This window comes from Schistocerca americana, chromosome 3 (genome assembly GCF_021461395.2).
Source record: "Schistocerca americana isolate TAMUIC-IGC-003095 chromosome 3, iqSchAmer2.1, whole genome shotgun sequence".
Classification (NCBI taxonomy): domain Eukaryota; kingdom Metazoa; phylum Arthropoda; class Insecta; order Orthoptera; family Acrididae; genus Schistocerca; species Schistocerca americana.
In genome coordinates this window covers 574,488,295-574,515,312 of record NC_060121.1, presented here as the reverse complement: position 1 = coordinate 574,515,312, position 27,018 = coordinate 574,488,295, and the positions used below count along the sequence as shown (strand labels likewise).

Here is a 27,018-nt window from a genome sequence, read left to right as displayed (position 1 = left end):
GTTCCATCAGTTCATTCAAGCGGCAATTAGTTTCGACTTCATTTGCTTGATACAGTTCCGCTGGTTGGCCATAACAACCAGGAGGTATATTCTCCGTGCTTTGCACTAAAATGTCTTCCAATTCTTCTTGAGTCACTTCTGCTTTCTGCTGATTTGCATCCACTGTACAAAATCTTTGAGACAAGTTTAACCTTGAGAACAAACGGTTCAAATGGCTCTGAGCACTATGGGACTTAACATCTGAGGTCATCAGTCCCCTAGAACTTAGAAATAATTAAACCTATCTAACCAAAGGACATCACACACATCCATGCCCGAGGCAAGATTCGAACACGCGACCGTAGCGGTCACGCCGTTCCAGACTGTAGCGCCTACAACCGCTCGGCCACCCCGGCCGGCGGCGATACCAGTGCCACTCTTACGCGGCTGGCTTGAAACACGAACAGACATTATCTTTCAGATACGCATGACAACTTTCGCTTATGTCCCATAACTCCTCCTTGGTGTTGCAACTTATTTGCAGGCACTTTACTTACGTAGCTGGAAACAAACTGAGTATCTAGCCTCTGGCAATTTCGCTCGTGGCGTCATAATAGGAGAGAACGTGGAAAAGCGGCCCATCACTTGTACTGGGAGCGAACGCGCACCAGTACAAATTTTACAGTTTGATTGGTAAAACTCACACACAATATTGCTGACCCGGGTTACTGGTGGAATTTTAAGAACAAATTCAATCACGCATTCAGTCATTCACAATCGTTCATAGGGAAGAGCAGACCCTCGTCGTTAACTCAGATTGTTATGAATGGTGTGAATTGTGCGTTGTGAGCACACTTGGAGTTCCGTATTGACGATATTTAATCAAACGGGTCTTACTGACCAATTTTAAAAGCGAAACATAACAGGACCTAGAACCTAGAAGTTGTTTTACCTCAAATTACATGGGTAAATTGTTTCATGAGGTATCACTTAAAACTGATAAAGAATGTAAATCCAAATGTCTCTGATGTCGTTGTAGAGATGCAGGAGTTCGGGCTATGAATGTTAAAGATTGAAAGTGAGAACTAACTGGTATATTCTTTAATAGAAAATTTTGTTCAAAAAAAGTCCCAGTTCATAAATCTCAGACAGAAGGTACACTTTTCAAGTTTTAAATGATACCATAAATGACTTCATTTGGCTGTAGGCATTTTTTATTAATTGGACAATTGCGATTTCAGTCTTTGAGTCATTGTCAGCTGCAACTTGGAAAGATATTAGTCCATGTCGGACATGTCTGCATAACACGTCACCACCTACATATTTTAGTTCATGGACTGATGTCTTTCCCAGATGTACTATATAGTGGTAAAACTACTGAAATCACGATGGTGGAAATAATAACAAAGGCATAATATAGTCAAATGGCGCCAAAGTTACGTGTTAAAAATTTTATTATGATTTAGTCTACAGCAAAGGATGTACCTTTTAACTCTTTCTGGAGCTGTCATTAACTAATTGCTAAGTTGTGAAAATTCTGTGCACATCACATATAGTTAGGCAAGTGTTGAGTCATGTCTATTTTTCTATTAGTTCTAAGCAAAATCTAGATTTGCAGCTCCACAGTACACATCTTCAGGTTTGTTGGCTATTTCGTGAAACAACAAATCAAAACTCTAAATCAAAAAAAGGTACTGTGGTTCGGTGGATCGCTTGTTAAGAGCTAAATTACGGATGCAGAAGTTTGAGAGTTAGATCCCGGTCGCTTATAGCATTTTTGTGCGTAACTTATCCTCTGGAAAAGCTCATTAATGAGAAAAACGTCGAGTTGAGCTGTATTTCAGACTACACGTTGAATACAAAAACACACCGCCCGTAACACATGGAACGTTTGTTAAATTCTCTCGTGTTTGAAGTTAATTTCGTTTACTCCGTTTGATGTTAGCTGGAACAAAATCAGTCGGTTGATTTCAAGAATAAATATCTGCTCATACCCCAACAGATAACGCGCTGTGAAACAAACTTCCTGTACCAGCAAGCGGAAGCCTCGTGGGAGCGTGGCTGAAGACCTTGCTGATGGTGCGGTGTCTTCGAAGCTCATCCGCACATCCTTAAGCACTTAAAGTTACCTGCTCTTATTTGTAGTACAGATGGTAGTACACTGCGCTTCAGCATGTGATATCTGAGGATGAACAACACTCCGAGAGCCGTTGTTGCACCCTTAAATAGCAAAAAAATTTAGTAAAATTTTAATATATTGATGAGATCCAGTGTCTTCCACTTTGGTAGGTGTATATTCGTTGCGTCAGTTGCCGACGAAAGTTACGAGAGCGTTTATCAGAATTCACGAAGCGCACGTGACCATAACTACTCCTCATCAACACTGCTCTATCGCCCCGAACGAAATAGTTATGCGCACTTGAATTTGCAACTTCAACCTGCCACAACGCCGCAGTACTATGCGACATATGCATTACGCTCTCTCAATCCCTGGGCGTAAAATAACAACGTCAGGGTAGTTTTGGATCCGCTAGCAATCAATGACTCGATATTTTCCAGCACGTAAAAAACTACAGTAGTAGCATAATCGCAACACTGAGGCAACCAGATAGGTAACATTGTCCCACTTACATACATGACTTGGAGTGACGTCGCCTCCTACATCATAAGCTTTTGTTCATTATCTGTAAGCGTCTAAGACTGTGTAGATTGTTACAAGTCAAAATATACGTGGGCTATCCACAAAGTACATTACGTTTTGGAATTAAAAATAAATAAAGTACTGGAAACCTTTTTTATTATGTACAGATGAAAGCCACACTTAAATACTACTTTTCTACATAGTTGCCATTTAAATTAAGGCACTTATTGTAGCGATGGACGAGCTTGGAAATTCCTTCGTCGTAAAATTCGGCCGCCTGCGCCTTCAACCACGTGGTTACCTCCTCTTGAAGCTGTGCGTCGTCATCAAAACGCTGCATAGCCAACCACTTCTTCATTGCTGGGAATAAGTGGAAGTCGCTCGGTGCCAGGTCGGGACTGTATGGCGGATGAGGAAACAACTCCCACTTAAAAGATTCGAGAACTTCACGAGTGGCATTTGCCGTGTGGGCCCGGGCGTGGTCGTGAATCAGCAAGATCTTTGAGCCCAACTTTCCCCTGCGCTTGTTTTGTATTGCTCTTCTGAGGTTGTGCAGAGTTTGGCCATACCTTTGAGAGTTTACTGTAGTGCCTCTTTCCAGCAAATCCACAAAAATCGTATTTCTACCGGGTTACTGATTAACCACGTGGTTGAACGCGCAGGCGGTCGAATTTTACGACGAAGGAATTTCCAAGCTCGTCCATCGCTACGATAAGTGCCTTAATTTAAATGGCAATTATGTAGAAAAGTAGTATTTAAGTGTGGCTTTCATCTGCATATAACAAAAAAAATTTCCAATACTTTATTTATTTTTAATTCGAAAACATAATGTACTTTGTGGATAGCCCTCGTACTTTACCACAGCCGCTCGGAGTGGCCACGCGGTTAGAGGCGCCATGTCACTGACTGCGCTGCCCCTCCCGCCGGAGGTCCGAGACCTCCCTCGGGCATGGGTGTGTGTGTGTGTGTGTGTGTGTGTGTGTGTGTGTGTGTGTGTGTGTTGTCCTTAGCATAAATTAGTTTCAGTTAGTTTCAGTAGTGTGTAAGTCTAGGGATCGATGACCTAAGCAGTTTGGTCTCTTAGAGATTCACATACATTTGAACATTTCAGCATTTAAACTTTACCAACACCAGTTCACTGTCTGCACGACTTTAAGTGATTGGATGTTGTCAGCTCGACATCAGCAAAAAGACTTATTAGGGCACGCATGTGGTTCTGCCATTCAACAGAAATCCGACCTCTTCCAACATCCTCACTGCTAAGTTAACATTTATGGACTGCAATGACGTCAAAAAGTACACTTTAATAATATTAATCCTCCGCATAATTTAGAGACCTAACTAGATCACTAAAACGCAGAAAATTTCAGAATGATACGCGAAATAGTTTCCACCGCATCCTGACTCTGATAATACATTGTTTTATGATGGACTGTTTTTCGTTTCTTCTGGTGGACTGCACCACCAAATCATATCTGAGGCGGTGTCCGCCCCTGCAAACTGCGTCGTATTTTTAGTTTTGCCCCTTCTAGTATGCTTCCAGACTTCAAGACGCCATAGTCTGAACTCCCGCCATGCTTCCTGCACTTCTTTTGTGCCTTTACACACTCATTCCAGATAATGACTTCTTACGATCGCCGCCGCCTACTACGAATTCGGATTATCACCCCTAGTCAAAAGTAAAATATATCGTAATCCCAATCTTAGATCATGAGGTGGTTTTCACGATCTCACTTTAATAAAAATTCACATCCATCTATATTGGTGTCCACATGCTTCCTTCTCTTAATCATTATTTTGATTCGCCAACTTATTAACTCCAAGTGAGATGACATACCATTGCCACATCTCACACAGTACTAGTAACTGAAACCTGCCTTGAGTCTGGTGACAGATTTTTTTGTGTTAAGGTACTATGGGACCAAACTGCTGAGGTCATCGGTCTCTAGGCTTACACACTACTTTAATCTAACTTAAACTAGCTTACGCACACCCATGCCCGGGGTAGGACTCGAACCTCCGATGGGGGCAGCCACGCGAATCGTGACAAGCCGCCTTTGACCGCGTGGCTACCCGGCGCGGCGGTGAGAGATTTACCTTTACCTTAAAAGGAAAGGAAAATGCTCGAAATTCAATATTTTGTAGCGTAACCATCCCATATTCGCAATTTCGGTTAAGCTGTTGCTCATTGAAGCCACTCATTGAATATTAGCTCCAAAAGAGCTACGAAATGGCAGGAATGTCGATCACAAATTTTCACCTGCTGTCCCTAATAGACCAGACATTCACTATGGGGTTAAGATCATGTGATATAATGGGTCAGTCAAAGAGTGATAGTGTTCCTGTGTTCATCACAGCAGGATTGTACGCTTGTAATCCTGTGAACATGACTGTCATAATCTTGGTGAATGGGAGTGACTACAGAACAACTGAAACTTCCTGGCAGATTAAAACTGTGTGCCCGACCGAGACTCGAACTCGGGACCTTTGCCTTTCGCGGGCAAGTGCTCTAGCAACTGAGCTACCGAAGCACGACTCACGACCGGTCCTCATAGCTTTACTTCTGCCAGTACCTCGTCTCCTACCTTCCAAACTTTACAGAAGCTCTCCTGCGAACCATGTAGAACTAGCACTCCTGAAAGAAAGGATACTGCGGAGACATGGCTTAGCCACAGCCTTGGGGGATGTTTCCAGAATGAGATTTTCACTCTGCAGCGGAGTGTGCGCTGATATGAAACTTCCTGGCAGATTAAAACTGTGTGCCCGACCGAGACTCGAACTCGGGACCTTTGCCTTTCGCGGGCAAGTGCTCTACCAACTGAGCTACCGAAGCACGACTCACGACGGGTCCTCACAGCTTTACTTCTGCCAGTACCTCGTCTCCTACCTTCCAAACTTTACAGAAGCTCTGCATGGTTCGCAGGAGAGCTTCTGTAAAGTTTGGAAGGTAGGAGACGAGGTACTGGCAGAAGTAAAGCTGTGAGGACCTGTCGTGAGTCGTGCTTCGGTAGCTCAGTTGGTAGAGCACTTGCCCGCGAAAGGCAAAGGTCCCGAGTTCGAGTGTCGGTCGGGCACACAGTTTTAATCTGCCAGGAAGTTTCATATCAGCGCACACTCCGCTGCAGAGTGAAAATCTCATTCTGGATACAGAACAACTGCTCACAGCGAACTTTTAAATAACCATCCTGATTCATTTTCGTTGTAAATATAAGGAATAGCTCAAGTCACTTCCTGAAAAATTCCGAAGTATTAGTGTAAGGTGTTTGGCTTGGCCTATGAGCTCACTTGAACACTTCCTTAGGCTGTCGGTGCGCTCTACGATTTCCAGTGTTAGAATCTAAATTGCGACACGTCGGATCACAACGCATGTCTCCAATCGGCTGCTATCCAGTTTATGTGTTGTCTGACCTACTGAAGATACTCCGACTTATGTGACACTGTAATACCCTTTTGGCAGGTAACATAACTTCAAAAAATCCCTTTGATGCAATTGCTTTCGTAAAATTATCTTGGAAAAAGTTTGAAGTTGCTCTAAACTCAATGGGAGCAGCATTTCCTTGTTGTGTCTGAAGAGATTGTGATTGGCTAAGCGTAATAACAATCGCTGGTTACTGTTGGCTGAGGATTCTTACAAGCACTGTTCTTACGCTGTATTATACGGCTGTGAGTGACACATCGTTTCTTAAGGAAATATTTGACAATCTGCGTTGATACACCAACGAATCAAGCACCTTCATTCATGTTGTGGTCGTGGTCATTCTGTCATGCCTCCATATCGAAAAATCTGATTACGATGAATCCACTCAGCCAAAAGGAACATACGTACCACTTGATTGCCATGACTTACATTACAGTTGAAGGGTGATATTGTATCCTGGGACAAGTTCTGCATGAACTACAGTGCACCAGAGCAAACAATGTACTGTTTTATGAGGGAGAGTTACATCTCGTCTGGTGAAATTATGTGGAAAACAAATGTTTATTGATGTTATTTGTGATTTCGATTGCACAGTAGAAATTTTTTTGATGTATTCAGAACTGTATGTCAAATGATCTGCATCGCAAAACAATATTTACTTCAGAGTGTGGTAACTGCACTTCATTGTACAAGCTACCCTCTTATCGGGCTGCTCGGCGAAGTACGCATCTTGGCCATGTTGTTGTTGTGGTCTTCAGTCCTGAGACTGGTTTGATGCAGCTCTCCAGGCTACTCTAGCCTGTGCAGGCTTCTTCATCTCCCAGTACCTACTGCAACCTACATCCTACTGAATCTGCTTAGTATATTCATCTCTTGGTCTCCTTCTACGATTTTTACCCTCCACGCTGCCCTCCAATACTAAACTGGTAATCCCTTGATGCCTCAGAACATGTCCTACCAACCGATCCCTTCTTATAGTCTAGTTGTGCCACAAACATCTCTTCTCCCCAATCCTGTTCAATACTTCCTCATTAGTTATGTGATCTACTCATCTAATTTTGGCCATAGGAGAGTAATACCATATGGGAAGGACATCGCACTTTGTACGAAATTCCTTCTTGAAAGTCCACCAACAAGGGGACGTTCTGTATTGTCTATCATTAAAACGTGATTTCTCGGTATGTTTTATCATCGTTAAACAAATGCATATCAGGAAGGTGAGTCAGGGATTGAGGACTGACAGAATTTATGACTATTATAAAAGGGCGAATACCTTTGTTGAAAGGCATTCGATCAAATTTAAAACCTCCACTGCTTATAAGGCAGTCACTTTCGGAACATGTCCATATGAGATAGGAAAATGTGTATGTACAAGTGAGACAGAAGCTGACAGTTAATTTCCGGCAGCCTCCGCAAGCTGCCAGTGGCTGGGAGGGCGTGCGCAACGCCACGGAGTACGGCAGCGACTGCGTGCAGGAGACGGGCGAGGGCTCGGAGGACTGCCTCTACCTGAACGTGTACGTGCCAGGGGCGCCGCAGGAGGGCGCCGGGCTGCCCGTGCTCTTCTACGTGCACGGCGGCGGCTTCGTCAGGGGCAGCGGCTCCGACCAGAAGTTTGGACCGGACTTCCTCGTCTCGTATGGAGTTATACTGGTCACCATCAACTACCGCCTTGGGCCGCTAGGTATGTATTACACAACGTAAAATATTGTTACAGACAAGGTAAATTATCAGAACAGTAACTACTGGGTGAAGCAGTTAAGACAAGCCAGCCAAAATACAGCTGGCACGACTAAATACCTCGAGGGGCGGTATTGCCAAGTTAATGGATAACATGGGGATTGCTTTGAGATACTCAAGTAATTATTAACATTTCTACTGAGTTACGACACAGATTTTGTTTCAGTGGAGCTGTATCCGTTTTCTGTGTCATTTGGAAGAGTGTTCGAAGGGAGCTTCAAGTCTGTGACATGTGCTTATCTTGGACGAAGTATCAGGTAGCAAGGTAACACAGCTACAAATCACTGTCCTCGCATCAGAAGAGGTTACATGATCGCCTGCCTGACTGTAACAAATGTGAGCCAGCACGTCGCTCAGGTGCATTTCATCTGTGTGTTATCATGAGTATCGTACCTAAGACACAAACTGGTTACCCTGAACGGTGATAGATGCTATAAGGCGATTATGGATAGGCGATATAATACAGTGGATTTCATCTCGACTTATCGCAGGGAAGGATATCTTTGTAAAAACGCCCGGGTTTCAGCATAGAGTTATTGTTTTAATTTTCCGCTGAAATAAAAATACAGATGTTTGGAGAGAGTACAGGCCACTGAGCGTTTCCCGAACCATCTAGCGACCTCCACATGATCTGTTAAGATGGTATGAGTGGACTGGTCGGTGCATCCATCATGTTCATACCAAACAGATAGCCGTTTGCAGAATGAATTCTCACTCTGTACGGTAGCGTTTGTTGACAGGAAGTCCCCTGGCAGATTAAAAGTGTTTGCTGGACCGGAAATCGAATCGAGGACCTTTTCCATTTGCTGGCAAGTGCTCTACCACGTGAGCTACGGAAGCACGACTCACGACGCGTCCTCACAGCTTTACTACCACCAGTTCAACTTCTAACCTCTAAACTCCACAGAAGCTCTTCTGCGAAACTTGCAAGACTAGCACTCCTGAGAGAGAGGATGTTTTGATGAGCCAGCAAGTTTCATATTAGACACACTCTGTTGCGGAGTGAAAATTGATTCTGTAAACAAATCTCCATGCTGTGGCTAACCATGTCTTCGCAATACACTTTCTTCCAGGAGTACTAGCTCTGCAAGCTTCACCAGAGAATTTCTGTGATGTCTGCAAGGTAAATGATTAACTGATGGAAGTAAAGCTGTGGTGACGGGTCGTGAGTTGTGCTTGGATGCCTCAGTTGGCTGAGCACTTGCTCGTGAAAGGCAAAGATCACAGGTTCGAGTCTCAGTCCGACATACAGTTTTAATCTGTCAAGATATTTCGAGTAGCTGTATGTCCTATGGGATGTCTTCTAGTCTGCGATAGCATATCTATAAGATGTTCCTGCTTAGACTCTTACCAATAAAATAGGGTCCAGTAGCGCATTTCTAGAGAAACAGTGAGCGAACAATCACAAGTTAACGACATCGTTTATCTAGTTCCCTCATTTAGCGCGAATTTTCAGTTGACGCAGAACCATTTTCCAGAGTTCGTTGATACCATTTGAGGAACTGTAATCGATTCTGAAAGTCAGTGTATGAAGCTGTTGATGGCGCCAACGCGAGATATGTTGGAATATGGTATTCGTAGAATAACGCTTTCACAGATCCCATTCGCTCACTCGAGTAGCCTCGTAATGATTTGAGGATTCTCTGCTGCCGAGATCAGGATATCTTTGAGATACAAGCGCACCACTACTCCAACGGTCTGGCAGCATTCGCCATAAACCGATACTATATCCGCTTTATTTATCTATTTTTTTATTTTACACGTCTAGTTCCGTAGGACCAAACTGAGAAGCAAATCTCCGAGGTCATGCAATGTGTCAGTGCATGAAATAACAACATAAAAGTAATAACAGATACAATAAAATGGTTATGAACCCAAAAAAAGGCAAGCCATAAATTTATGTAAAAGCAATCAATAATATAACACAGAAATCAGCTTAATTTTTCAAGGAATTCCTCGACAGAATAGAAGGAGTAACCCATGAGGATTACTGCTAAGATTTTTGAGTTCTTGTGGTAGCTTACTGAAAGTGGATGCAGCAGTATACTGCACGCTTTTCTGCACGGAAGTCAAGGAAATGCGATCCAATTGCAGACTGGATTTCTGCCTAGTATTAACTGAGGGAAAGGTGCTTGATTTTTGGGAATGAGCTGATACTGGTAACAAGAAACGACAGTAAAGAATATATGTATATTGAGAGGCCAATGTCAGCATACCTAGAGTAATGAACAGAGGTCGACAAGAGATTTGCGAACTCACACCACTTTTTGCCCGAACCACCCGTTTCTGAGAAAATATCTTTTGAGAATGGGAAGAGTTACCCAAAATATAATACCATACGTCATAAGCGAATGAAAATGAGCAAGTAGACTTATTTTAGCGTCGAACTATCACTTACTTTCCACAACAATTTACTATCTATCCGAACACCTAGAAATTTTATCTGTTCCGTTTCACTAATCACATGACCATTCTGTGAAATTAAAACGTCGGGTTTTGTGGAATTGTGTTTTAGAAACTTTAAAAACTTGGTTATACTGTGATTTAGCATTAGTTTATTTTCTACAAACCATGAACTTATGTCTTCAGCTGCACTGTTTGAAACTGTGCCAGCCTTGCACACAACATCCTTTACTACCAAGATAGTGCCATCAGCAAGCAGAAATATTTTAGAATCACCTGTAAAACTAGAGAGCATATCACTTATATGAATAAGGAACAGGAGTGGCCCCAGCACTGATCCCTAGGGCACCCCCCCCCCCCCCCCCCATTTAACTGTGCCCCACTCAGACCCCACATCATAACCATTCTGAACACTGTGGAGAATGACCTGTTGTTGTCTGTTGTTAAAGTAAGAGGTGAACCAATTGTGAGCTACTCCTCGTATTCCATAATCGTCCAACTTATGGAGCAATATTTTGTGATCAACACAATCAAGCGCCTTAGTTAAAACAAAACAAAAAAAAAAAAAAAAAAAAATTGCCTAGCGTTCGAAACCTTTTGTTTAATCCACCCGTAACTCACAGAGGAAAGATAATATAGCATTTTCAGTTGTTAAACCACTTCTATAACAGAACTGCATAGTTGATAGCAAGTTATGTGAAATAAAATTATTACTTATCCTTACATACACAGCCTTTTCAATAACTGTAGCGAACAACGATGACATAGACATAGGTCTAAAATTGTCTACATTATCCCTTTCTCTCTTTTTATGAAGCGGCTTTACTACTGAGTACTTTAATCGTTCAGGAAACTGACAAATCTTAAAGAAAAAATTACAAATATGGCTATGTACGGGGCTAACATGTGCAGCACAGTCCTTTAATATTCTGCTAGGTACTCCTTCATATCCATGAGAGTCCTTGGTCTTCAGTGAATTAATTATTGACTCAATCTCCCTTTTGTCAGTATCCCCGAGGAGTGTTTCAAACATCAGTCTCGGAAAGGCATTTTACAAGAGAGTTACATGATTCCCTGTACAAAATAGGTTCTTGTTTAATTCACCAGCAGTGTCCAAAAAGTGCATTTTCATTATACGCATTGTGAATAGCTGTAGAAAAAACTTGTCTGATAGCTAAACAGCATAGAACAGACTGAAGAGCTTGAAGCGTACAGGTAGGTACACGGAATATACAGTTGTCTCCTGATGGTGGGTCAACGGTTTTCAGTACTGTTGTTGCCTTATTACGGTCCAAATTCCATCCAAGCCATACCCTACAAATTCTATAGAAAAAAGCAACTATTTGCATTAAAATGCAAAGTTGGTATCATAATCAGGAAGCATTAAAAGTAGGAAAGTACTTGCGTTCCGGTACGTCAGAATATTCGATATATTTTCCGATACAAAGTACCAAAAACTAAGCATCAGTATGCCGTATTTGCTTCTTGTAGAAATATTTCTGGTGGCATTTCGGCTGGTCTCTCTTAAAGTGCTCCACCAGTACTTAGGATGTCAATGATCTCTGAGACAACAGAATGACCGGTGACAAAAATGAAATGTTGGTTAACCGAAGATACTAACACTGGTGATAATTTTCGCACCGTGAGTAGAATCGAAAAAGGTCTTGATACATTGATTGCTATTCTCCGTTACTGGGTATGAATGTACAAGCATTAAGTATAGTTATTGGGGACCCATGTCGCATAATTGTGTGAGAAGTATGTTACGACCGGCGTAAATGATGTACAAATGGCATATCACTCGTTATCTGATGTGTCTGCATCTCAGTCATGAGGTTTAAGAATAACCAAATCTGAGGTGGCTGGTCGCCTTCCACGCTACAACAGTCGGCTCAAACGCTTTCTTTGAGAACGCTTTACGTACAGCATGTGAAAAAAACTACCGTTGATGCATTCACGTGGGACGTTTAGCCATATCAGGGACTCACTACAGGCCGTTCATAAATGATGGGCCACTTCACTTACTTCAGTAACTCGGTGAATAATTTTGGAAAGGTGAGATTAACACTTTCAGTTGTTGTTTTATCATCTGTGGTGTATCAACGACTTGTGTCCCAGCTGCGATAGCTCGTTAAGGTGTCAGTTGGATTGCAGGCTTCCTGAGCACTGGTGACGAGGTGGTCTCTGGCAACGCGGGACTCAAAGACCAGCTGCTGGGGCTCTCCTGGGTGCAGAGCAACATCGCGCGCTTCGGTGGTGATCCTCAGCGTGTGACGCTGGACGGACGCAGCGCAGGTGGCATGTCCGTCTCCTTACATCTCATCTCACCTCTGACCGCAGGTTTGTGCAATATTTGTATCAGCTGGACACTAACAGGCTGTGGTGTTTCTCAAGTAAATCTGTTTTGATTTTCGGACGTCGCTTTCTCCTAGTGTAAAAGTACCACACCGGGTGGGGAACCATGCAGTTTGGGAAACGGACTTCCCTGGACATTGTCGCCTCGATAATGCGGGTTTCTCTAGTTGAGCTTTGGGAAGTAGTGTAGTAGTTAGGCAGATGGTAAGACCTGAGGGTCGGGTAAGATCGCCTGACGCGACGAAACATAAAAAGAATCTTAAGTGAAACGAGCTGTTTTGATTAAAGTGATTATTAAAATGATATGAATGTAAACGTCGACGGAAGGTAAGAGGTGGGGAAGTAGTAAAGGGAAACGTATTAATTAAGTAATAGAGTGGTGACAAATATATTTAAAATCTATGAACCAAACACATCGGCATATTAGTGGTAAAATATTAAAGATTAACAACCGTGCAAGCACAATTGGCGCTGCTACTTGCCCGAAACATTATTTGATTTAACATGCAGTAAATTTTATAGGAAATACTCCAGAGTGACGAAAGACGGGTGAAATTAGTTACCAAGCAAGCATGATTTTGAGTACGAACTGAACTATTTTTAGATTAAACTTTTTGTCTGTTTAACACTGACAATAATAACAAGTACTTTTTCTTAAGAATGGCTATAGCCACAGATGTCATTTTCTCTACTAAATTTCAGTGTACAAATGCTGTCAGCCATTTCCAAGATTAAAAAAGAGACTGGGTTTGGTAATATTCATGCTGTCTGTGCTGTAGCTTACCCGCCTTCACCACTTCTTAACCCCAATGATATAGATTCCAGTAGTCTTGATTAAATCTGCGACCCTTAAATGAATTTTTTTATAGACTGAAAGGCAGAGAAATGATAGACTAGGTGAGGTCACTCTGCGTCATATTTTTTCCAGTGGGTAGGTTCCAGCTTTTTAGTGCCGTTCTATAGGTCTGCTGCAGTCATAACATGTTTATAGAAATCGAGAAAGTTTCCATCGACAATTTCCGTAATGTGTGTGATAGGAGTAAGTCTGAACTTGGATGTTCCAATATTCTGTGCTACAGATTCCTCAATTTGATATTGCAAAAGCACCTAGTACAGAGTGGCTGATTAACATCTTATTAGTTTTCTCTTATAATAAAGGTATTTCATTTTTTTCGTCTAGTTGGTTCGGAAGACTTGTTACTGTTCGCACGTTATTGTTTTACAATCTTGAAAGTAATCAATGAGGAAGGTAGCTTTCAAACTCTAAAAAAGCTAATAGGTTACCTGTGGATGGAATCGCCTTAGGCGATTTTAGTACAGTACACAAGCTTCCACCTGAACATCATTTCGTTTATGAAGTCAATTGGCACACCCATACGACATTCAAAATGACAAGAGAGAGCGCAATATCTGTCACACTCATTTCATCACTCCAAGCAATCGTTCAATTTCACATTTGCTTCCTGTAAACATTCAACTGAAGAGGTATCACCCCTGCACAAAGCTCTATTATAGTTACTTATTCGCATAAAATCTGTCCCATTCTTTCTTTTCGTATGTCTTAGGTAACCACACTTATGTGTCTCATCATCTAGAGACGTAAGATCACGTTTTCCGTCAACTTCCAGGTAATTAACTGTTGAAAACAAAATGATAGATTTGTTGTAGACTTTGTCTAAATTTGCATGAAATTTCGATCACTATGTTTTATAAGGAGTTTTCATTGCCGTTTGTGTCGTATGGGGTTGTGTTGGAGATTTCCTATGAGTGTTATATCTACTGGGTTCGGATGTTATTGAAATGCTAGTAATTAAAATTATTTCTTTCAGCTTTGACTGCACAGTTGTAACTTACCTATAGAGATGTATGCACGGTATTCCTGCTTTAAAATGTGTACAGAGTTATAGATTTTAAAGTGCATTATTTGATCAGTAAAATAGATGAAGATGTACAGGGTGATTCAAAAGTTAAGTCCCATAGGACAAATATGGCGCAACAGAAAACCACCGACATACTTTGAAAGATGGTAGTAGGGACCAAAACAAAGATAAAAGTCTAGTAAACATGGGATGTAAAATGCATATCTTACGAGCTATGAGCTGAGGGGTGGTAGTGTGGAGAAAAACAAGGAAAACATGTCCATTAAGCAAGGGCTCTAAAGTGCATACCTCAAGAGCTATGATCACTTGTTCAGTAGTTGAGTTGCACAGTATTGAAGACGAACCAATACTTACAGCTCGTAAGATATGCATTTTAGAGTCCATGTTTACTGGACATTTATTTCTTGTTTAGTCCATATTACCATCATCATCATCATCATCATCATCATCATTTAAGACTGATTATGCCTTTCAGCGTTCAGTCTGGAGCATAGCCCCACTTATAAAATTCCTCCATGATCCCCTATTCAGTGCTAACATTGGTGCCTCTTCTGATGTTAAACCTATTACTTCAAAATCATTCTTAACCGAATCCAAATCAAATCCGAATCAAAATATGGAAAGAGCTTGCAATAGAACTGACTTGTTTTTACAGTATCTAAGATGAAGAAGTGCTCGTAGCTCTGAAGATGTGCATTTTAGAACCACTGTTTACTGCATGTATTTATCTTGTTGCGGTCCGTACTACTACCTCTGAAAGTTTGTCGGTGGAATCTTGATTCACCCTATTCGTCCTTTGGGACATCGCTTTTGAATCACCCTGTATGTGATCATATCTTGCGTAATGAACTAATGGCATGATACAAGCTATCGATCGAAACCTATATGAACACATTTTGTACTGTCTGCTAACTTTCACAATACGAAGTTTTTCTGGTGGCAGGAACTATTCTCGTATTTTTGTCTTAGCTGTAGTGGAAGTATGTGCTCTTACGTTGTTGGGCTCGAAATTTTCGTAGGCCTTTTCGTTTGTTGTTAGTGTTTTGCAAAAAGATTTCATAACGTTGTTCCATACATATTAAAAGTTGTGGTTTCTTGGAAAGAGATCGGTCCTTTAATTCGTGTTGTAGTAATCATACGCGGCACCTCCATGTTAACATCATACAAAGGCAAGTCGATATATCCTGATAGATGCAGCCATTCTTCATCAGAATAGATGAGTCTTATTGCATCTTCTGTGTTTAATAGCAACTCGGACGCATTACAGTTAACAAGTGACAGGCGCCACATAGGCGCGAACGATTGGTCACAGGTGGCCGTCCGCTAGCAGCACAGGACTAGGCCAGCAACTGCGAGTTGGTCGTTAATAGTACATCGCATGGGGTCTTACAATTCTTGCCCCGCTGCTGTCTAGATGCTGACCTGACTCTGGACTTCTATTACCTGTTACTCTTCTTGGTATTCCTTCTGTGTTTATACCACCGTGAACTTGGTTTGTGGCCTTACCCTATCGTGTTTACAGTCACACATTCGCACGCAGTGCCACTGTTATTGATGGCTAGTTTTGCAACTCCGACAGCAACAGCTCCAACTACAGCGTCAAAAGTATGCGGCTCAAGAGCATCGACGCCATGAACAGCTGTCACTGCAACAGAAGCAGCACAAAGCACAGTATGTCGCCCTCCTGCAGTATCTGTCAGTGCCCAAGGCCAAGCTCCAACCACCAACCCCGTCTTCGATGAGTCTTCGGATGGATGAGAAGTAAACTTCCGTCCTCTTGGACTGTAATGTTTTGCCTGTAGCATTTTTGGTATGCAGTCCAGAAATTGCAGCCAAACACGCAGTCCTACTTATTTGTCTTTTACTGTATTCTGTGTTGTGTTAACTGGGTACTACTGTCAGCAGACTCACCTTGTTGCAGCTAGACTGCAGTTTATTCAGTGTCATAAACAACACGAGCAGTCTTGCGGAGCGTAGGCTACGTCCGTAATCATTGATCTGAGATGTGACTGTGTGCCCTGCCCCTGACAGGGATGTCACAGCTGAAGCTTTGGCTCAGTCTGAGCCTATCGCTGGTGAAGTGCTTAAAACTGCTAAATCTTTTGAGATTGTTTTCGCAGCTCAGCATGCCTATACAAATGATAGTCAAAATTCTCGTCGTCGCAGAGAGAGGTCACTCATTTGTTCATTTCATTCAGCAGATCACGTAATTCGTCTTCACTTTCACTCAGGATAGCAACGTCATCCTTTCACCTTGAATTTTAATTCCACTCCTGAACCTTTCTTTTATTTCCACCATTGCTTCTTAGATGTACAGTTTGAAGAGTATGGGCGAAAGACTACATGCCAGTCTTACACCCTTTTTAATTCGAGCATTTCGTTCTTGTCGTCCATCCTTATTATTCCCTCTTTGCTTTTGTACGTGTTGTGTATTAGCCCTCTCTCCCTGCAGTTTACTCCTATTTTTCTGAGAATTTCGAACATCTTGCATCATATTACATTGTCGAACGCTTTTTCCAGGTCGATAAATCCTTTGAACGTGTCTTGGTTCCATTATAACTGCAATGTCAGAATTGCCTCACTGGTGCAGTTACCTTTCCTAAAGCCAAACTGATCGTCATCTAACACATCATCAATTTTCTTTACCATTTTTCTGTATATTATTCTTCTCAGCAACTTGGATGCATGAGCTGTTAAGCTGATTGTGCGATAATTCTTGGGCTTGTCAGCTCTTGCAGTCCATGGAATTGTATGGATGATATTTTTCCAAAAGTCAGATGGTGTATCGCCAGAACCATTTATTCTACATATCAACGTAGTCGTTTTGTTCTCGCTTCTCACAAACATTTTAGAAATTCTGATGGAATGTTATCTAACCCTTGTGCCTTATTTTATCTTAAGTTTTTCAAAGCTTTTTTAAATTATGATTCTAATACTGTATCCCATATTTCTTTTATATCGACGCATGTTTCTTCTTCCGCCGTGTCAGACAAATATTCCCTCTCCTAAAGGCCTTCAGTGTACTCTTTCCACCTATCCGCTCTCTTCACTGCATTTAACAGTGTAATTTTCATTGCTCAATGTTACCACCCATGCTCGACATGTGTACCTGAACTATCTTTGTCGGTGTTGGTTTGGTGTCGATTCTGCTAAGAACAACGCTATCTATCACTGAACTCTTCACAGTAACACACTCTCTGCCCTACTTTCCTGTTCATAACGAATCCTATACCTGTTACACCATTTTTCTGCCCTGCTGATATTACCCTGCACTCATCTGACCAAATATCCCTGTCTTCTCTCCATTTCACTTCACTGAGCTCCACTATATCTAGACTGAGCCTTAGCATTTCCGTTTTCAGATTTTCTAGCTTCCCTACCACATCCTACCTTCTTACATTCCACGCCCCGATTCGAGGAGCGTTATTCTTTCGTTGGTTATTCAGTCTTTTTCTCATGGTCACCTCCCCCTTGGGATTCCCCTCCCAGAAGTGCGAGTGGTGGACTATTCCGGAACTTTGCCCAATGGAGATCATCTTGACACTTTTTTCAGATACCGGCCACGCGTCCAGTGGATAAACGCTATGTGCTGTTAATGCAGTGGTTTCCATTGCATTCTGCATTCACATGTTGTTGATCACGATGATTTTTTCGCCTTCTTTTCTTCTCGACACTTTTTTCAGATACCGGCTACGTGTCCAGTGGATAAACGCTATGTGCTGTTAATGCAGTGGTGACCATTGCTTTCTGCATCCACATGCCGTTGATCACGATGATTTTTTCGCCTTTAGGAGCAGTTTCCCACCCCAAGGTCAAGAGAGTGAACTGAACCTGTGTCTCATCCTCCGCCCCTTTCACAAGGCCGTTGGCAAAATGAAGGTGGCTTCTTACGCCGTAAGCCTTCGGCCACCAATGGTGACGATATTTATTCAAAATTTAATTGGTGGTCGACTTCGAACCCGGGACTGAGAACTCTTAGATTACTATCCAAAAACGCTACCACTATAATACTACTGGTGCTCTTGCAACCTCTAAACCATAGTGACTTACTTCACGTAAATCGCAGAAACTTCAGCTTGGACCTGACTGCAGCAGAGGGAATTATAGAATCAGATGTCTACAGTGTACAACAGACTGTTGGTCCCGTGAAGAATGGGATCACTTCGTACTCATGAGTCAACAAACGACCAATAGGACGACACATAGATACTCACCATCACGGCTGTGGAGTAGCCGGCTCACCTACCATCGCGAGAGCTCACTTTGAACATGCTGCTGTTCGGCCAATCCGTGGAATTCCAGTTGAATAGCGGCGTTCGCGTGTGTTTATTCAATGAGGACTCGTGTTGCCGGCTCGACTCATCTCCACTGGAACAATCCCAGCGACGGATCATGTCTTACTTCCACAGAGTCATACTTCCACAGAGTCATTCCCCTCCCCGGAGAACTGTTGCTGGTGGCTAAGTAAAAAACCACTGAATGCATACTAAACTTCTTAGGTGTACGCTCCCCTGCTGCAACTAACGCTTTTGACTTAGATGCCTCTACCAGTTTTGGGTCCAAACTACAGGAAACTTTTCTGGGTAAAATCAGGTACTGTACTAAGCTTATTCCCTTTACTGGTCATAATGTTCTGGATGATGAGTGGAGATCTACATCAGTACTCCGCAAGTCATCTGACGGTGTGTGGCGGTTGATACTTCTGATACAACTAACTCATACCTCCTTCCCTGTTACATTCGCGAATGGCCCGTGGGAGGAATTATTGACGGCATACCTGTGTATTAGCTCCAATGTCTCAAATTTCCTCGTCGTGGTCACTTCGCCATGTGTGTGTGAGTGAGAGTAATTTGTTGTCCGACTGTTCCTGAAAAGTATTCTTTCCAAATTTCAATCACCTCTCGGTGATGCACAACATCTCCCTTGTAGCATCTGCCACTGGTGTTTGTTAGCTATCTCTGTTACGCTCTCGTGCCAACCGAATGGTCCCGTGAACAAACGCGCCGCTCGCTTCTTACAGTACCACGTGTCAAGGGTTGGAATATTTAACAACCGTTCTAACAAGCGCCTTGTTAGCCGCTTCTTTCAAATATGAGTTACATTTTCTTAAGAATGTTCCTATGTGGCATCTGCTTTTTATACTATTTGTTTTGTGTAGTTATTCGACTTAAGGTCACTCTGGATAGTTACTTCTAGGTATTTTACGATGTATACTGTTTCCAGCAATTTGTCGCCAATAGTGTTGTTGTACAGTAGTGAGCTCCATTTTCTATGTATCCATAATATGTTAGGTTCATTTACGTTCAGTCAGCAGCCAGAACCTGCATCATTCACCAATCCTCTGTAAGTCTTCCTATCGTTGCTACGTACATCCTTAAAGACAATAGATCTCTTGGTGAGTGAACATTCTTAACAGTTTAGCTATCTGTAATAGCACAAGTATTGTGATAACAAATAAAGTAAGAAATTATAATTTAACTACGGGGTCTCCTTGTAACACTAACATGGTGAACATTCTTAACATTTTGAACACCATGGCTGTATACTGATGGAATCCTAATTACACATATCTGCCACCAGCCATTTAAGTGAGAGCACTGTACAATGATACATCCTCTGCGTACGTCCGAGAGTGTGTGTAATACGATCTGAAAGCAGATATGGCAGTTTTATAATGGATTTTGTCCATCTGTATTAGGACACAAATCCTTACTCTCACCCCTTTACAGAAACTGCTGATTTGTTTTGCTTGTTAACCAACGGAAAAAATAGCCACACTAAGAAGAAGTTGTTCAAAATAAACAAAAGTTGGTAGGCGTATTTATACATCTGAAAGATGATGTCCAGTCGTATTTCGCGCCAGTCGCATAAGAGTGGCGCTAGTAACGCCACGATGGCGCTGAAAGTCAGGTTTACTTTAAATACAATGTGTAACGGTCATGTGCGTTTCTTAACTTTGATATTGGACGTGATGAGTTGCTGTTAGTCGCGAATGCCCTTAAGGTGACGAAGACGGCAATATCAACATCATGATGAGTTTGAATAAGGTCGTGTAGTGGGGCTACGAGAAACTAGATGTTCCTTCTGCGATATTGCAGAAAGAAATGTCAGAAATGCAGCTACTGTAAATTATTGCTGGCAGCGGTGGTCGCGGGAGTATACGGTCGCAAGAAGGCCGTGCTCCGGACGGTCACGTGGCGCTACGAAGAGGGAAGATCGTCGTGTTGGGGATATGGCACCGGCGCACCGTACAGCATCTGCAGCAGCGGGTTGAGCAGCAGTTGGCACCGCAGTGACACAGCGAACTGTTACATTACATCTACATCTACATCCATACTCCGCAAGCCACCGGACGGTGTGTGGCGGAGGGTACCTTGAGTACCTCTATCGGTTCTCCCTTCTATTCCAGTCTCGTATTGTTCGTGGAAAGAAGGATTGTCGGTATGCCTCTGTGTACTCTCTAATCTCTCTGATTTTATCCTCATGGTCTCTTCGCGAGATATACGTAGGAGGGAGCAATATACTGCTTGACTCCTCGGTGAAGGTATGTTCTCGAAACTTCAACAAAAGCCCGTACCGAGCTACTGAGCGTCTCTCCTGCAGAGTCTTCCACTAGAGTTTTTCTATCATCTCCGTAACGCTTTCGCGATTACTAAATGATCCTGTAACGGAGCGCGCTGCTCTCCGTTGGATCTTCTAACAACTCTATCTGGTACGGATCCCACACTGCTGAACAGTATTCAAGCAGTGGGCGAACAAGCGTACTATAACCTACTTCCTTTTTTTCGGATTGCATTTCCTTAGGATTCTTCCAATGAATATCAGTCTGGCATCTGCTTTACCGACGATCAACCTTATATGATCATTCCATTTTAAATCAGTGTTAATGCGTACTCCCAGATAATTTATGAAATTAACTGCTTCCAATTGCTGACCTGCTATATTGTAGCTAAATGATAAGGGATCTTTCTTTCTATGTATTCGCAGCACATTACACATGTCTACACTGAGATTCAATTGCCATTCCCTGCACCATGCGTCAATTCGCTGCAGATCCTCCTGCATTTCAGTACAATTTTCCATTGTTACAACCTCTCGATGTACCACAGAATCATCCGCAAAAAGCCTCAGTGAATTCCCGATGTCATCCACAAGGTCATTTATGTATATTGTGAATAGCAACGGTCCTACGACGCTCCCCCGCGGCACACCTGAAATCACTCTTACTTCGGAAGACTTCTCTCCATTGAGAATGACATGCAGCGTTCTGTTATCTAGGAACTTGTAACCTCCCCCTCACTTATCGACCTTAATGACAGTGAAAAATGAAACCGCGTGTACCTAATGGGAATTTTGGAAAAGCAATCGTCACCGAAGTTAACCTGTTGGTAAAGAGGGAGGAAAGGGTTACATCTAAATGAAAGGAAAAATGCAAGTGAAACTGGCGGAAATTAATTTTGAAATAGGGATAAAGTTAATAAAGAAAGTAAATGTGCGGCCGTTACGTTAACAATCAACTAGCGGTAATTAGATATTTGAGATTTGGGGGAAATTACGGTCGCCAGTCCTATAGACAATTACTATAATAACTGAAAAAGAAAGGTTATTATACATATAATTAGCACTAGAAGCGTGGCAACTGAAGGTTGACACGTGTAGTGTGAAAACTGAAAGTTTTTCAGAAGTAATAAATTTCGCTACACTTAATTTAGCAAAAGAATTAATGAAACCGGAAAATCGAAAGTTAATTTAGTGACTGAAGTTAATAGTGAGCTTTCTTTCTGAAGCACATCGAAATACAGTTAGTCTTGGACTACCTCAACAATCATTTCTAAAGCTACTTGAATCTACGCAATTTAGAAAGAAGAGATTTAACTTTGAACTTGAATTAAACGATTCTGAACAATTAACAATAGTAAAATTTAGTACGTACCAAGCTGAGCTGCAGTCACAGGTAAGCTAAAATACGGTAACAAAACTCGCACTCTTAATTTGTGCTTGTGTAATCTAACTATTGTAGCCAGCTATGAATACTTAAATTGAACTTTGAAATTAAAGCAGTGAAATGGAATTATGCTGGCGTTTGAATTTCAACGACACTCGGGTTCATTTCGGAAAAGGAAGGGACCCTGCTTGGCAATGCAATTGGGACAATGAGCAACAAAGGTTCATGCTAAGTTGCTGTAATTTTGCGAGGCAAATGGAACAATCTGAAAAGCTGAGGTCTGCCATACAGTTCTGAAACTTTACGTGCTTTTAGTCTTCCTTGTTAGTTGATTGAAGGTTTGAAGCCGTCGATCGAGGAGGTGGCGACAGTCACTCATTGTCGGCCGTCGCTGTTGCAGAAGCTGGATGTTGGCGCGCCTTCTTCTCGACACGGTCACCAGGCGAAACGGGCTCTTGACGTGCGCCAGCTAATGCTTCCCGTCCGCGACACCATGTCAGAAACTATCATCGCGAGTCGAGCGCAATTACATGCTGCCAAACCCCGAAAGCGCGGCTACTCGCGGGAGCGTCACACAACACACCTCCTCCACTCGCTACTCCAGCCAGACTCCCTCTTCCTCTGCCCGCGCTCTACGCGGCAGAGTTAACACTACCAAAGATCTTACACACTTTGAGTCTTCACACGACCTATCGATGTAATCGTTCGATAGCAGTTTTCCCTAGGCAAAACCCAGAATAAAAATACAAATAATATTTACGAAACAAACCAATTATACATCGACATAAATGCATAAATGTATATATACAAATAGTAAAACAATTACAATATGTAAAGACACAGAAATGTCATATATTCAGGTAACAAAAATAAGGAAAACAAATTATAGTACAATAGATGGAAATAGGAGGATATGCATTTCCGGCGTTACACGTGCTCCACATTGTCTGAGTATGTTCGTGTAACGTAAACAGACTCAGAAAATGTCCAAAAAAAAAGAAACAGCGGAAATGCATATGCTCAAAACATCAACAAAATTTAGCATTCGCCTAATTAACCATAAACCAATTTTTAGACGATAATAATTGAGTGGAGACACCCCTAATCTTATTCCACTCTGTCATCTTGATCAAAATAAAACAGGTTGACAACATATTAAAATTCATAGAAAGCATAGAAAATGGTTTAGCTATTCTAAAAATCTAAATTCCTAGCAGTATCAAGAAATGGAATACTATTTACAAAATTAATCAGATTACATGGTCATCGAAAACAGATATATCAAAATACGCAAATTAATAATTAATTACATAGAATACGTATTTGATATAAACTTTTCATAATTAATATTCTCGTCATGAGTGTGCACTTAACGCTAAACAAGAAAATAACATACAGCAGATCGACAAAAACATAAATATTGACAACAGAGTTCTTTCATATCAGCTGTCCGGGAAGAAAAACAACTCCGCCTTCCGTACTCGCAAGTACAAAGAATGCCGATAGCGGCACAAGAGCCGACAGCGGCACAAGAGCCGACAGCGGTTCCGCCCCGCCAGTATTGTTGCGCCAGCCTGTGCGGCACGCTTGATCTCTCTCGCCCTTGTAACGGCATTTCCAGAACGCCCGTTTCACTGAATCTTTCGGTAAAACTCACTCCCGAGTAATCTCAAGGAGTCCATAAACACTATCACAGTGGATAACTCAACACTGTCCATCATCACACGCATGTACTAGCCTGAAACTTAAAACAGCGTCTAAGTACATCGGCAATGACTAGTAAATCACATATTTATGGAATCTTACAGCTATTTACAAAATCATATTTACATTCCTTAATCTACTGTGACTCAGCTGAAAACTTAAACTAGCAGCTTGGATTTTTCAGTTGATTAGATCATGATTAAATTGATTAAAATTAAATTGATTAATCAAAATTAATTACTTATTAATTACAACTTCTTTAATGACCTTGGTCAGTCAAAAGCATGGCAATCTAGCAAATCGTTAAATCTTACACTCTATTTTACATGCTGTACAAATTACCCATTCTGTGGTATTAATCAATCCTAGGTTGGTACAATTTCAGGTCTACAATTTTCCAGAGCTTGGATACTCTAAGCAATAAGCATTTGTGTGAGGTATACCAATGACTTTATATGGTCCATTATAAACAAATTTAGAGATTTCATTGTCTATCTCGCTCGATTTCTCATGAGCTTTTACAAGTACTAAGTCTCCGATTGCAAACTTAGCAAAACGCGCTTTAGCGTCATGACGACGTATGCGAGCATCGGCTTTAAGCTTCATTACTTCTCGCAAACGATCCTTTTTCACACCAATACTAATGTCAATCCGTGGAGGGAATTTGATTATCTCTTCCACTAAACTTTCTACACTTTTGTCAATGCCGAAATTCCTCATGTTACGGCAGTTCAGACTCATTCCTACGTCAATGTCATCCGGCCAGTTAACAATGTGTATAGGCTGGTATTGCCTATGCACACCGTCTCCTGCCTCGTCAAAACCAACTACCATTGTTTTATCTAGTGAGATACATGTCAAAGTTTTGCTTTCGCAGTTAATCACTGCGCGGTACTTTAATAGCCAATCTAACCCGATAATTACTTCCGTAGTTAAGTCTGGCACGACGACAAACTCTTGTTCAAATCGTGCCCCACATATCTCGAAGTTGACAAAAATCTGTTTTGTGACCGGTTTACTGGCCTTCCCAGTAGCACCGATAATTTTCACTCCTGTTACTGGCATAACTACGATGCCGGATCTGTCTTTCAGTAACTCAAATATTTTCCCAGATACAGCACTCAGTTCTGCACCGGTGTCAATCAACACGTTTAGTTGTAGGTCGCGCATATTAACAGACACTACTATCTGTCTACACTTGTCCTCGACTGTTTCTTTATTTTCCCACAGTAAATCATCGTCTATATCCAGGTCATTCCAGAAAAAACCATCCGGCTTTGATCCTAAATCCGGTTTATCTGGCGGCTTTTTCAGCCTCTGTTCACATACAGTTTTAATTTCAACACGTCTGTCTTGAGGCTTAGTCTGTAGCTTCGCCTCCAATACCGAAACCTTTTCCTGTAACTCGTCAACTAGTGAGTGTTGCTTTGCTATCAATTCACTAATTGTCACCTTCGTTGACTCCTCTTCAGCCAGATTGATCTCATCTGCCAATCTACCTGGAGAAATGTGCCCAGTAGTATCTGCAATTACTTCCTCTAGATCTGCGCAACCCACACTGTTATCGTCTGACCGTATAACGTCAGCTCTAACCTCATACACACTGTAATCTACGTGGTTTTCTACCGATCGTGTCCGGCTATCACTAAAATTTTCGCAATCTTTCTCCTTAATACTTTCGCAATGTTTAAACTGGAGGTTTCCGTCGGATGGGTCGGCTACTTCTACCACTGAAACTTTCGGTAAGGTCTGCCGGTTAGGGCCAGAACTTTCCGTTACTACTTCAACATCCAACTCTTGCGGGACGAAACACGACCAATCTTGCTCGTGCTCCCCATTAACATCAACTATTTCTAGTAAAGTCTGCCGGTTAGGGCCAGAACTTTCTATCATTTCACAAACAGTAGCTTCCTGCGGGACGAGACGCGGAAAATCCTGCACGCGCTCCCCATAAACACTTCTCCCATACAAGCCCCTATAATCTCTTAGTTCGTCGTATAAGCGACCGAACTGCCTTAACCAGACCTCATCCCTCTCTGCATCCCCTCGCTCGATGACGGACGTTTTATCCGACATCTGATCTTCTCTCAACACTTGCGAATCATTCTTAAACTCAATCTCCAGTTTCGCTGTGGGTATTGCAGCTGCCACTTTATAATCGATTTCCGGAACACTACTTAAATTGTTCTCACTGACAGTGAATGTACTTCCTACTGCCGTGTATACAGCTGATCTACTACTTGTGGGCGCACTCCTTTCTCCTAACACTGGCACTCTCTCCCGCCGTTGATTATTCCACACGGAATTTTCATATCGACGACACCTGGGTTTTCTCCTGCTATTGTGCCGCCAAAATTTCTCCACGCCCGGTCGGCCCCTCACCGGCGCGGCTAATGGTTTCCCTGTCTCGTCCCAGCAGATACGCTCCCCGCATGCTGCTGAGGCGGCTGGTCACACCCTCTGGCGTTATTACTATTCTGTGAAGCCCGTATCACGTTAGTATGATACTGGTTTCCGTCATTCCTGTTATTATTTGCATTGTACCGATTGTTATTACGATCCGAACCATTATTGTTATTGCTGCCATGGTTGCGGTATGCATTATTCCCATGGTTATCGTTGTTGTGGTTGCTGTGGTACCCGTTGTTGTTACCACGGCCTCTACCACTGTCGCGATTATTGCACCAATTGTCCTCGTCCTCCACTCTTTCCAGGAAATCATTTATTGTTCTGTAATTGCTTCCTACGTAGCGTTTTGTATCATCTGGAAGCTTTTTGTAGAGTTCCCAGACTATTTCGGATTCCGTGCGGCGATCACGCAAGTATTCCAACTTGCGGATCCAGCCCTCACAAAACTCCTTCATCGAACCGCGCGAATTCGCATCGAAAGGCCTCGATACGACAAATTCGCGCCAGACACTTTGCTGTTTTTGCTCTGACCAGTATTCAGCCA

At 42.2% G+C, this 27,018-nt stretch overlaps 1 protein-coding gene across 1 annotated transcript in view; it reads left to right on the top strand.

The window, feature by feature from the left end:
- LOC124607325 (cholinesterase-like) overlaps positions 1-27,018 on the top strand; it is a 93,684-nt gene that overhangs the window by 15,977 nt on the left and 50,689 nt on the right. The window contains exons 3-4 of the mRNA XM_047139626.1: positions 7,446-7,722; positions 12,336-12,521. Of these exons, the coding sequence (XP_046995582.1) occupies positions 7,446-7,722; positions 12,336-12,521 (463 nt within the window). The remainder of the gene's footprint in view (positions 1-7,445; positions 7,723-12,335; positions 12,522-27,018) is intronic.